Source organism: Aulonocara sp. 'chitande type north' Nkhata Bay, linkage group LG5, assembly GCF_057382095.1.
Source record: "Aulonocara sp. 'chitande type north' Nkhata Bay isolate Kocher_YH1m ecotype deep benthic linkage group LG5, A_spYH_male_GT1.1, whole genome shotgun sequence".
NCBI lineage: Eukaryota > Metazoa > Chordata > Actinopteri > Cichliformes > Cichlidae > Aulonocara > Aulonocara sp. 'chitande type north' Nkhata Bay.
The window spans coordinates 5931270-5945013 of record NC_141348.1 but is presented as its reverse complement, the minus strand read 5'-3'; the positions used below and the strand labels follow the sequence as shown (position 1 = coordinate 5945013).

At 41.4% G+C, this 13744-nt stretch overlaps 2 protein-coding genes across 9 annotated transcripts in view; one reads left to right on the top strand and one right to left on the bottom strand.

Moving 5' to 3' along the window:
- LOC147329773 (receptor-type tyrosine-protein phosphatase gamma-like) overlaps positions 1-13744 on the bottom strand; it is a 407188-nt gene that overhangs the window by 133738 nt on the left and 259706 nt on the right. The gene's annotated exons all lie outside the window — the stretch shown is intronic.
- Positions 3823-11502, top strand: LOC147329779 (uncharacterized). 2 transcript variants are annotated; one of them, XM_086294139.1, is made up of 10 exons: positions 3823-3883; positions 5821-5920; positions 6220-6366; positions 6599-6780; positions 7024-7160; positions 7282-7375; positions 7640-7972; positions 8162-8336; positions 8426-8550; positions 8749-11502. In XM_086294139.1, the coding sequence occupies exons 2-10, from the start codon at positions 5836-5838 to the stop codon at positions 9073-9075; spliced, it is 1605 nt and encodes a 534-aa protein (XP_086150265.1). In that variant the 5' UTR covers positions 3823-3883; positions 5821-5835; the 3' UTR covers positions 9076-11502. The 2 variants fall into 2 exon arrangements, with proteins under 2 accessions (XP_086150265.1, XP_086150266.1); XM_086294140.1 differs by lacking the exon at positions 3823-3883 and having other exon boundaries at positions 5805-5920.

Here is a 13744-nt window from a genome sequence, read left to right as displayed (position 1 = left end):
AATAAATAGGAATAAAAATAAAAATACAAGTGAATTGCACATTTCAAGTATTGAGTCTATTGCACTGTTGACTATTTACAAAAGTATTGCACAAAAGGTATTGCACAGTGAGGTGAAGAGGCACTACAGCTTAGTTGTTCCCTCCTTTGTCCTCCTGTCTCCCCTCCCTCTCCCCTCCAGAGAGGAGTTAAACAGTCTGATGGCGTGTGGGACAAAGGAGTTTTTAAGTCTGTTAGTTCTTGTCTTTGGGAGAAGCAACCTGTCACTGAACAGACTCTTCTGGTTGTTAATGGCCGTGTGCAGAGGATGCCTGGCATTGTCCATAATGTCCATCAGTTTCTTTAATGTCCTTTTCTCTGCCACTGTCACCAGAGTGTCCAGCTTCATGCCGACCACAGAGCTAGCCCTCCTGATCAGTTTCTCCAGCCTGGATGATCCTTCTTTGCTGTGCTGCTCCCCCAGCACACCACAGCATAGAAAAGTACTCCAGCAACCACCGACTGGTAAAACATCCTCAGGAGCTTCCTGCAGATGTTAAAAGACCTCAGCCTCCTGAGGAAGTACAGTCGGCTTTGGGCTTTTTTATACAGGTGCTCTGTGTTGCATGACCAGTCCAGTTTATTGTCCACCCACAGCCCGAGGTACTTGTACTTGTTGACCACCTCCACCTCCTCCCCCTCTATCTGAACCGGCAGTGGACCTTCTCTGGACCTCCCGAAGTCCACAACCAGTTCCTTAGTCTTTGAGGTGTTGAGTTGCAGGTGGTTTGCGTGACTCCATGCGACAAAGTTCCTCACCAGACTGCTGTACTCCTCTTCCTGATCATCCCAGATACACCCCATGATGGCTGTCTCGTCTGCAAACTTCTGAATGTGGCATAATTCAGAGTTGTAGCAGAAGTCAGAGGTTTACAGGGTGAAGAGAAGAGGGGACAGCACAGTTCCCTGTGGTGCTCCTGTGCTGCTGACCACTGTGTCAGACGTGATGTCCTTCAGCCTGACGTACTGTGGTCTGTCGGTGAGGTAGTCGGAGATCCAAGCCACCAGGCAGGGGTCCACCTCCATCCTGTTCAGTTTTTCTTGAAGCATACAGGGCCAGATGGTATTAAAGGCACTGGAAAAGTCAAGAAACAGGATCCTGACCGTGCCTTTTCCCCCATCCAGGTGTGAGTGGGCTCTGTGTAGGAGGTACAGGATGGCATCCTCCACTCCGACACCCGCCTTGTATGCAAACTGTAGTGGGTCCTGGGCATGTTGTACCTGTGGTCGGAGGAGGTTGAGGAAGAGCCGCTCTAGAGTCTTCATAAGATGTGACGTCAGTGCCACCGGTCGGAAGTCATTCAGCTCATTGGGCCGGTTCCTTTTGGGGACCGGGACGATGCAGGATGTCTTCCATAGGGCGGGCACTCTCCCCAGTCGCAGACTGAGGTTGAAGACTCGTTGTAGCGGCTCCCCAAGTTCAGCAGCACACGCCTTTAGCATCCTAGGACACACCTTGTCTGGGCCTGCTGCCTTTCTGGGGCGAAGCTTCCTCAGTTGTCTCCTGACCTGATCCACTGTGACACTGGGAGATGTTTGGGAAGAGGGGAGGGGGGGGAGATGTCTTGCTGCTGAGAGAGGGATTGGAGGAGGGGGGTGTCATGGTGTCAGGAAGGGGGGGAAGCGAGGGAGGTAGGAGAGTGGGGATTGGACTCTGTAGTGAAGGTGAGGGTGGGGGGGTTGTGGGCTGGTCAAACCTGTTGAAGAAGTTGTTAAGTTCGTTTGCCTTCTCCACAGTCCCCCCCACTGTGCTTTTCTTGGTGTTGTGGCCTGTGATGGTTTTCACACCAGTGAAATCAGCGACCAATATAGCCACCTTTCTTTGCAAGGACACTCAAAAGCCTGCCATCCATGGATTCTGTCAGTGTTTTGATCTGTTCACCATCAACATTGCGTGCAGCAGCAACCACAGCCTCCCAGACACTGTTCAGAGAGGTGTACTGTTTTCCCTCCTTGTAAATCTCACATTTGATGATGGACCACAGGTTCTCAATGGGGTTCAGATCAGGTGAACAAGGTGGCCATGTCATTAGTTTTTCTTCTTTTATACCCTTTCTTGCAGCCACGCTGTGGAGTACTTGGACGCGTGTGATGGAGCATTGTCCTGCATGAAAATCATGTTTTTCTTGAAGGATGCAGACTTCTTCCTGTACCACTGCTTGAAGAAGGTGTCTTCCAGAAACTGGCAGTAGGACTGGGAGTTGAGCTTGACTCCATCCTCAACCCGAAAAGGCCCCACAAGCTCATCTTTGATGATACCAGCCCAAACCAGTACTCCACCTCCACCTTGCTGGCGTCTGAGTCGGACTGGAGCTCTCTGCCTTTACCAATCCAGCCACGGGCCCATCCATCTGGCCCATCAAGACTCACTCTCATTTCATCAGTCCATAAAACCTTAGAAAAACCAGTCTTGAGATATTTCTTGGCCCAGTCTTGACGTTTCAGCTTGTGTGTCTTGTTCAGTGGTGGTCGTCTTTCAGCCTTTCTTACCTTGGCCATGTCTCTGAGTATTGCACACCTTGTGCTTTTGGGCACTCCAGTGATGTTGCAGCTCTGAAATATGGCCAAACTGGTGGCAAGTGGCATCTTGGCAGCCGCACGCTTGACTTTTCTCAGTTCATGGGCAGTTATTTTGCGCCTTGGTTTTTCCACACGCTTCTTGCGACCCTGTGGACTATTTTGAATGAAACGCTTGATTGTTCGATGATCACGCTTCAGAAGCTTTGCGATTTTGAGACTGCTGCATCCCTCTGCAAGATATCTCACTATTTTTGACTTTTCTGAGCCTGTCAAGTCCTTCTTTTGACCCATTTTGCCAAAGGAAAGGACGTTGCCTAATAATTATGCACACCTGATATAGGGTGTTGATGTCATTAGTCCACACCCCTTCTCATTACAGAGATGCACATCACCTAATATGCTTAATTGGTAGTAGGCTTTCGAGCCTATACAGCTTGGAGTAAGACAACATGCATGAAGAGGATGATGTGGACAAAATACTAATTTGCCTAATAATTCTGCACTCCCTGTAGATTCTGAGCTGCAGGTTTCGTCTCTCTCCAACCAAAATTCACTGAACCAGCAGCAAAAGAAGATCAAAACTACACTTCACATTTGATAAATGTCGTCCTTAATTCCCTCTGACTTTTGCTGTTTTGCTTTTATCACCATCAGTGTGATAAAATCACACTTCATGCACAGCTCTCTCTGTGTACTTCAAGAACAGTTTCCCATCTCAAATCTCTGTTTTCTGCATTATTCATTCGGTTATTACCCACCAGTCTACCATTGTTTACAGCGCTCTCAGCCGCTGTCCTTTTTTTTTTTTTTTGACTTTTTTACTGATTTTTTACTGATCTTGGACAAGAAAGCCTAATTTCTGCTGTTCAATACTGAAGAAATTTGTACTTTTTAAAATTGCAGAATAATTTTAAAGTTATCTGCTATAAAATCCCAGGCAAGGAAAATCACCTTCATGTTTTTCTGTGTTTTATCCTCAGTTACTTTGACACAAAGGCATCTGCTGTGATGCTTACACTTTTGATAAAGTCTCACGAGTGTCAGTTGTCTTTTTATAGATATAAAAATATGGAAATGTACACAGCAAAATCCGAAGTGTTGATGTGAGTTAAAATTACTGGTGTTAAAAATTTCGAGTTGAAAAGTGTTGGTTTGAGAGTTACAGTAACACTAACGGTGCTGAAAAAGCTCTGTAGCCGGAGTTATTTCAAAGAGTCAATACTATAACACTCATTTGGAGTTGATTTCCACATCCGGGTTTTTCGCGCTCATGGGCATGAGGAGTCCGCCAGAAGTTTGCTGTCAAGATCGAGGAGGTTGTTCAGGTAAGAACTATACAACAAGACCTATGTTATTTTATCATTATTAAATATTGTAACTAACTAGCCTATAACATTATTTATCAGAAGCATGCAATATTTTCCTAATGTGGAGTGTATTCATCTGCGGTAAGAGATGGGATTCGTTAGCTTAGGTAGCTAAACTATCCTCTATAACAAGTTAATATTGCAGCGAAAATAAATGCGTGCTTAATATAATTCTCAATTCTAGTTAGTTCTAATGTCATAAGAGAAATGCTTTCCAGTGTTCAATGCTTATTAAATGAAACGAGGGAGGAGTTAGCTATCCTCTGGATATGTTAAATGTAATGTTAAAATTTGAATTTGTGGTAGCCTAGCTGGCAGCTAAGACAAATGCGTTTAGCCCACTGCTTTTAAGGGAAGCGAACATTCGCCTCAGAAATATCCTATTTAAAAGTGAACTAAACAATCACATGGAGACGTTCAAGTCAAGTTTTGGAAAGCGTCAAGATAGGCTAATTACACGTGCTACCAGCGAGTTTAGCAGTAGCCTAGCCTACAAATCTTTGAAGTGGCAGGGGGTTATGGAATTCTGTTAGATGTTAGTGACCAAGCAAGGCGCGCTGCGTTTGTGCATGGGTTGGTTGCTAACGGTTAGGATATATCATACATGTTGTAGTAGGGCTGCTCAATTAATCGAATTTTAATCACGATTACGATCTGGGCTTTCAACGATCATTAAAAATGACTGAGCCGATTATTAGCCCCTCCCTCGTGCTTTACTCTCGCGCTGCTCCGTGTGGCAAATCGAGCGCACCTCTCTGCATTTCGAACACGTGTCACAACAATTAAGAGGACCCGAGGGAAGCTCGGAAAGCTAAGCAGAAGTTATTTGGAGAGGAGAGTGACTGCCGTTGGTTGAAAAGAGAGGTAAAAAAAACTTCAGTGGTGTGGAAACATTATGGGTTCGCGGAGTCAGACGTGGATCAAGTAGACATAGTGTGTAAACTTTGCTACAGTGTTGTAGCTGCACCACAGAGCAACACTGCAACGTTCACTAAACATAGATGTTTACATTTTTCATTTATTTTTTATATTGCAAACATTTGCACTGTTATCAGTATTTGCACACTATTTTATATTATTTTTTGACAATCTTTAAAGTCATTATTCAATACATTGTTATTGTTAAATAAATATCGTCAAATAATCGAGATCTCAATTTCAGTGAAAATAATCGTGATTATCATTTTTGCCATAATCGAGCAGCCCTATGTTGTAGTAGGCCTAATCTAAGGGAACATTTTCCCCTTTTCTACAGTTTTAGTGAAATAGGCTACCATCCAGTGTTTAAGACAAAGCGGTATAACGACTGAGGGTCGTTGACGTCGCCTCCACTGATAATCCTAGCATGTCGTGTCACAAAACAACCACCACAAAGTAGCAACTAGCCAGACGGCTGTGCATGTGTCAGAAACTCCCGATATAAATGTAAGACTTGCACTCATTAATTTACAGTATAAGGGATATTTGTTGTCATAAGTGAAAGCGTGATGAAGGCAGGTGTGCGTTCAACAGGAAATTTTATGTGGATTATCATCCTGACATGGTTTAAACAGAGATGCTTTTCCCCAAGTAGGCTACAGCGATTTACTCGCAACATAGCAGAACTAAGTATCTAGCCTGCGTGCAGACGAGAAGATCGCCGTTGTCGTCTTATAAACATGTGGATGGGTGGATAATTCATTGGATGCTATTTCTGTGTACCCAAGTTCAGCTATTTTAGTGCGCAGGGGGAAGCCAAATTATGTTCCTGAGGTTGAAGTGGGCTGTCACCCCTTCACAGATCATCACACAATGTATAGCCTAATATTTTCTTAAAGTTGTCCGGATTTGTTGCCACTTAAGCTATGGTTTAAATATATGGTAAAAAATATTCTGTGCCCCCTTCTCTCCACCAGGTGCTGTTGTAAGACATGTTGCTGAAAGTGAAATACCTCAATGTAAAGAAGTACATTAAATTGCACGCAGGATTCACTTATCTAGAATTCATCAGTGAAGGTAAGATAACCTGGCAGAACAAAATTTGTTGCACATGTATCAGTTCATCATGTTTGCATCTCATCTATTTAAAAAACGAATTAAATGTTAACACATTTTATTTTAATGTGTGACATTAAAAACAGTACAGAGCAGTAGGCCTAGGCCTATATTGTTGCTGCAGACTTGTCTAATTTAACCATTTTAAAGACAGGTAAAACAGCTGTTAATAAATATTAGCTAAATAAAAAAGTCAAAATTAGTTTTTAAAAAAGTTTTTCAGGCGTTTTAGGTGACATTATGCTTATCTTTTTGTAAAGCCAAAACCAAGTTTGGACTTCCGGATGCTGCTGACCTTGATATTTTCGATGAAACTGACACAGCTGTCGAAGAAGACATTTTTCTGGAGTTACTGGAGGCCCAACCAGACCTATGCCTGACAATACGTGAAAAGATTTCAGATGAAGGTAAATGTTATCATAACTTAAATTTTCAGAGTATAGCCCACTCAATGTAGAGCCAAGTTCTTTTGCTCTTGATGCAGATGACATTGACCTGTCTTCATGCAATATACATGACAGTGGACAGGGCTGGGTCATATTTGTATAGAATGTTGTCTGAACATGAACATTGAAATTGTGTTATTAATGGCATTGTGGAGTAGCCTAAAGAAAGTTAACCAAATCATCTCTCCCAAAGATTTTTGTCCTTTAGCTCATTCCACACCATCCTCCTCGGATACATTATCTTCCCTCACGGACACTATATCACTTTCATCAAGTGACAGTGACCTCAGGGAAAAGGGCATTCCTGCAGGCCGCAGTAGATCCAGCAAAGACAGTTCTGCACCAAATGTTTCTGTGTCAGAGGCTGCAAAAGAGGTAATTGAGAACAGAAAATGTCTTTTGTATTTTTGAGTTGACACCATTTATACTGTAGATTGTTATACAAATTGAAATTCAAAACATGGTGGTTCCCAACTTGCCCTGTATGAAAAAATGTTAGTAGAAGTTAGTGCTTCTTGCTAGATATGTCTTTCACAGGTTTGTTGACATTCCTCTAAACTTTCACCTTTACTGACAAACAAGTTTTTATTGTTATTATTTTCCCTTTTATATGAGCAGATGGTTAAAAATGCCTTGACTAGGAAACCTGGTGGAGAGGAAATTCTTGAAGAATACAATGCCGAAAATTCACTGAGCCACCGCACCCGGCGGCAGCTTGTTAACATATTGGCAAGTGATATGACTGAGAGACATGGGTAAGAGTAATAGTACCTAATAAAAAAGTAAAGATGGGCCATATGGAATATTCTTGTAATGTATACTGCAGTAAAGACACATACTTCTGATTTAACATTGTCAATTGTATTTCCTCTATAGCAGAATTCCCTCCCGTAAGCAAAAGGAGAAATATGCCCTTGGAATAATTACACTCTTTCCCTCATTGAAGGATCCATTTTCTCCAAACGGCTATGTAAGTCATGCAGTGATTGTAAAACAGCACATTATTTAGTTTTCATCATGGAATAATTACATCAGCTAAATGATTTAAAAGAAAAATCTTAATTCCTCTTTCGTAATAACTATTGTCATAAAACTGTATTGAAATTGTGGATGTTGTTTAACATGTATTGCACCTGTTACATGATAATAGTCCTTGGGTTTCTTTTTGCTGAATCTGCAAAGTCTGTAAGATCGCATTTGATGTTTATTTTTCATCTATGTTTAAATGTGACAGGAGCATTTCTACGACGGAGTGAAAGGCACTGGATATATAGCGTGGCGCCTCAAAACCATTTCCAGGTCTACAACCAAACGGCCAGTGAAGGAAGTCCCAGTGCATCAAGAACAAGGGCCTAAGCGCAGAAGATTAGCAACCACATTGCCTCAGCAACTTGATGGAGATGCCTGCAAGGAGGCCATCTCATTTCTTGTTCACTCTCCTGATGAAGCAAGTGTATTTCAGAAGATGAAAATGACGTTCCAACATTGCCAGGATCTGGTGCATGATCCACAAAGAACTGCAGATGTCTTCAAAACATTTCCACGCTTTTTGGATGTCAAAGGACTAGTAAGTCAAATCACTTGATATTTTCAACTGTTAATCCTTTTTTTTTTTGTTTTGCTGATGTGGATGGCAACAGTAAAAGATGTGATCATTGGTCATCCCAGTCAGGCTATATCCCATATTGGTCAAAATCACATTGCAATGTAAACAATGTTGAGCACTGTCTTTATGTCCTGTGTGTATGATGAACAGGTCAATCAAGACTTCCTGCTGCTGTTTGGTGCTGAAACAGCCACCAAGTTGCTTGAGAAGTGGGACATGTCATTCAAGCCAAAGGTTATTAAAGAAGCCAAACAGCTGACTCAGTCAACTGACCTGTGTCGTTTGATAAAAGCTGCTGAGAAACCAACAGAGAGTGATGTAAATGGTAGGCGTCGCACCATGCTTGTTTGATTTTAATAATATTTATTTTTACCTGTCATTTTGAAATTGTTTTATAAATTCAACCATACACAGACTGGGACAGTGACATGGCCTCTCTGCTGCTACTCCTTCAACTTTTGCCACCCACAGCTGGACGAAAGAGGAGAACCAAAATAAGTCCAACTGATGCAGCACACAAAATGGTGCACTTTCACAAGGTAAATATGTTGTCTCACTTTTTAAAATCCTACAAAGCACTTTTTCAGTTTTTGCACTTTTTAGTTTTCCTCTCCATGAAGTATGTGTCTTAGTATTTTGTAATAAGTTAGCAAGGCACATAATGTCAAACTGAATGAATGGTTCATACTCAGCAAGTATAAGCTAGGCCTATATGTCAATATCTCATTTGTTTTTAGTCATGCTGCAGCATTGATGAACACTTGCAAGCAAGAGATGGTAAACAACCATACATCCTCGCTGTTGGTCGAACCCAGAACAGCATTGACACCTTCTACATCGCAGTGGACAAACAGCTCATCCCCTGCCAAGCCACCAGCTCACTCAGTGCTTTTGATGAACTTTTCAAATCCCACTACGTGTTCAACTTATCTTACGACGAGTCACTGGTTCATCTCTACAGTTTTGTGCAGACCACCATATTCAACATTGATGCCACCTCAACAGATGAGTCACCACGTGTTCGTGAGTTGCGTGCCAAAATGTTGAATGAGAACCATGTTTAAATGTTTTATCTGTCAAACTCTGCATAGCACCAGTCAGGCTTTGATAAGTCATTTGCGACTAGGTCACAGTTTTTATCCAAGCACCAAATTTAAGTTGGCTTGTTCACAAGATGGTTGCAGCCGTCAGTTCACTACATATTCTGGTTTAAAAAAACATTTAAATAGTGTTCATGATGAAGATTGTTGTCAAAGTGGTGATGCAGAACCCTCAGAGTCATTTCAAGCTGATTTTGACAGATTACAAGATACAGACATAGCAGTTGCAGGAACAAGTGTTACTCAGAGCCTAGAGGTTGGGTGTTCTGAAAACAATGGGTCAGGTCAAAGAATTAAAAAAAATTCTGAAGCAATTTGCACTAAAATTATTGGTAAACTCAATGGTAGTGGTTTGGCAAATAGTTTTGTGTCATCACTTGTTTGTGATTTGGAAGATTTTGCTGATGGACTGCACTGTGAGTTTAAACATAAAGTACTGAACGTTGTGCCAACAGAAAATCCTGTTAGATCTCCAGTGGAAAAATGTCTTGAGACTTTTGACAATCCAGTTGAGAAGTTCGACACTGAAGCTAAAAGAAAGTCATATTTCCGTGAAAAATGGGGAATTGTGGATCCAGTGGAAAAGACTTTAGGAATACGCTATGATACAAGGTTAAATAAAAAATCAGGCACTTATGACCAGGTACCAGTAAAAGACACTTTTGTGTACATTCCAATTTTGGAAACAATCAAATTTATATGTCGCAATTCTTATATTTGCGAGCTGCTTGCTAAACCATGTGTATCAAAAGAAGACAGATATGAAGACTTTTGTGATGGGAGTTACTATAAGTCTCATCCATTGTTTTCAAAACCACAGACTTCTTTGCAAATTCAGCTTTATTATGATGACTTTGAGACTGCTAATCCACTTGGTTCCAAACGTGGTGTTCACAAAGTTGGTGCAATCTATTTTGTCCTCAGAAATCTGCCTCCAAAGTTAAATTCTGCATTGATGAACATTCATTTGGTTGCATTGTTTCATGCAGAAGATGTGAAAAAATACGGCTTTGATCCTATTTTACAGCCTCTGATTGATGACATAAAGTTTTTGGAGAGCCATGGCATTGATTTACCCTTCTCATCTGAAAAGGTCCATGGCACTATATGTCAGATAACTGGGGACAACTTGGGGATGCACTCAATTTTGGGTTTTGTTGAGTCTTTCAGTGGACGTTACTTTTGTCGTTTGTGTTTAATTGCAAAACAGGATGCACAGAGTGTGTATACTGAGGATGATCCAAAGATCATCTTACGAGGGAAAGAACTTTTTGAAATGCACTGCAGTGAGTTGCAATCTGATCCTCAAAAGCTACATGTGTTTGGCTTAAGAAAGAATTCTACACTGAACACTCTTCAATTCTTTCATGTTTGCCAGAACTTTTCCTTGGACATTATGCATGATATTCTCGAAGGGGTAGCACAATATGAGATAAAGTTACTGTTGGAATATCTGTCAGACAATTTTCTGCCGAAACCTGCTCTTTTGTCACGGATCTATGCTTTTGACTATGGCTACTTGGAGAGCAAAAATCGTCCAACAAGGGTGAACTTAGACAGTAGTGGTAATAGTATAGGTCTTAACTCCATTCAGACTCTTTGTCTGATAAGAAACATTCCTTTAATTTTTGGTGATATTGTGCCAGAAGGAAATCAGAACTGGACTATGCTATTGCTATTGTTGCAAATAATTAACATCATATTCTCTCCATCTGTTACACATGGCATGACTGTGCTTCTAAAACATTTAACAATGGAACATCATGACTTGTTCAAATTGTTGTATCCAGGTAGGAACATGATTCCCAAACACCACTTTATGTTGCACTACCCAACTTGCATCAGAAAAATTGGGCCATTATTGCATGTATGGAGCATGAGAGGTGAGGCTAAACATAGGGTGTTCAAAGACACCCTTAAGAACTTTAAGAACATCACAGTGTCACTTGCCAAAAAACATCAAACATCCATAGCATACAAGTGGGAGACATGTCCTTTAAGCCATGTTGAGTATGGGCCCTTGAAATCATTTGATGTTGATAGTGAGGAAAATAGTGAAATGATCTCCCTAGGCTTGCCTGCTGTTGCAGAAGAGGCTTTCTCTGCTAATTGGGTTAACATTAATGGGACTGAGTACAGAACAGGATTGGTCATTTGTTGTGGTTCTGAACATGAGATGCCGGTGTTTTGCAGAATAAAAACAATAGTTTTGGTCAATAGTCACACCTACTTCATAGTTCAGAAGCTTGTGGTTGAAAATTTCAGTGAACATTGCCATGCTTATAAAGTGTTTGAAACGGATGAAAAAGATGTTGTTAAAGCAGACTGTATTGAAATATACAAGCCCTTTGATTTGCAAAGTGCTTATGGTGATGATGATGGTCTGTACATTGTGCCATTATTTTTGTTGTGAACGTATGCTGTATGGTGCTTGGAATTTAATATTTATTAAAATGCTTATGTGACCAATTTTATGTTTTCTCCTTTTATCCTGTAAAGGGACTTAACAAGGACTTTCACTGAATGTAACACAGTAGTCATACAGTAATTGCACTTTAATGCATTTTTGTATTCAGACAATTAATACAGACTAGTATTTAAAAGCTCATATATGTCACTTTAAAGTGCCAAAATAACACTGTAAAAGTTACAGAATAACACTCTAAGTGAAAACAGTCAACACAATCCAGTGTGAAAATAAACACTTAAAAGTGTCATAAATAACACCATAGTTGTTGTGTAGTAACACCCTCAGTGAAAAGAGTTAACCCAAGCCAGTGTAAAAGTGAACACTTATCAGTGTCCTAAAACAACACTATAAATGTTAGGTAGTTACACTCTGAGTGAAGACACTTCACACCATACAGAGTGAAATTTTAACACTATGGGTGTTATATTTTTAACACTACAATGGAGTTAAAATAATAACACTTTGCAAAGTGTTACTTTAACTCTAAACCAGTGAGAATTATATAAACACTGGAAAAGTGTTAACTTTAACACTATAGGAGTTGAATTAACACTGGAGATTTTGCTGTGTACTGATACATGATCAGAATTATAATATTTCTGGCTCAGGCAAAATCAAAATCAAAATCAAGAAGGTTGGCTACTGTTTGTCCGTGATTTGGACAGCGCAGCGTGTGTTCCTCACACAGGGGAAACAAATTCTGTCAGGGAGACCTACCTTGTACTTGTGCAGGTGAAGCCAAAGGGAAGACATGCTTCATCATATTTTCTAGTATTTGGATTGGAAGGAAGTTGGTTTGGGAACATATTTGGCAATGCTTCATCTCCTGCTTTGCGGTTGTGTGGGCGCCCCAATGTCCAAGCATTTTTTTGTTGTTATTGTTTTTCACATTCATACCGCACCCCCCTCCCCCCTGCAATGGCTCTGCACCCCCCTGTGGCGGAAAGTGGAGTAGTCGAGACACCCGGCTGTTCCTGTATCACTGGAAATCGCGGGAAATCATGTAGTCATGCAGCTGTTACTCTGTGGAAGGTATATCACCTATGTGGATATCAAAATGTTTAAATGACTGAAACAGAAACTCTGGAAGGCTGTGATTGAGGAGTCACGATGCTGCTATCTAGTTACCCACATAGCAAGGAAGTCCGGCCCAGATCTGGTATCAAGCTGGCACTGCTGGCTGACTTCTGGCATGATAAGATGTATGTCATCCAGATATGGGCCAGGCGTGGCATAGATGGCACTGTCTATGTGATGGCATGCCATATCGGGCTCGATTGTGATTTGGTTTATGTGGCCCAGGCCCATAGAAAACAGGTCTAGCCCTGATCTGGCATCAAGCTGGCACTTCTGACTGACTGGTGTAATGGCAGAGTGTATGTCAACCAGATGTGCGCCATGTCTGGCAATGATGGCATTATTTATGTTCCTATTTTCCTATTTGAGAAGACCCATATGCCATGTTGCAATACTATACTGTTATGGTAGCTAACATTTCAAATGCATGTTTGACAGGTTTGTGAGTGTACACTTTATCCAAAACCTGTAGCTCAGGAGGTAAAGCATATCACCTCCTGATTGGAAGGTTAGTGGTTCGATCCCTGGCTCCTCCAGTCTGCATGTCAAGAGTCTGAATGTGTAAGAATGTAGTTAGGAAGCACTCAGTTTAAAGAAGATGTGTGATTGACTGAATGTGGAATGTTGTATACAGCACTTTGAGTACTCTGGGAGACCAGAAAAGTGCTATATAAGAGTCACTCACTATCTGAACAGAGTTTCGTCATGTTACTTTCGCACTATTTTGCATGTTCTGGCACATGTTGTTAGTACATGGCTTGATTATTGTACACATTAGGCTGACATCTGGGTCCAGAGCTGAAACTGTTCTGGGCCAGCGCAGGACCAGCAGTGTGTCTGCAACTGGCCTTGTGCTGACCCATGTGTGGACCACATCTGGCAAACCAGATCTGGGGCACCAAAGGGCCGTCATTCTTTTGGGTATGTGGACCATGTGTAAGCACACTGTGTGGGCTAGGTCCGGGCCATACCAACTTTGCTATGTGGGTAAGTGCTGCGTGGAGCTGTTGACTGTTTACATGTGGAAGCCACTCATTGTTTAAACTTTGTGTGGGCTGTATGCTGTACAATCACACAAAGATAAAA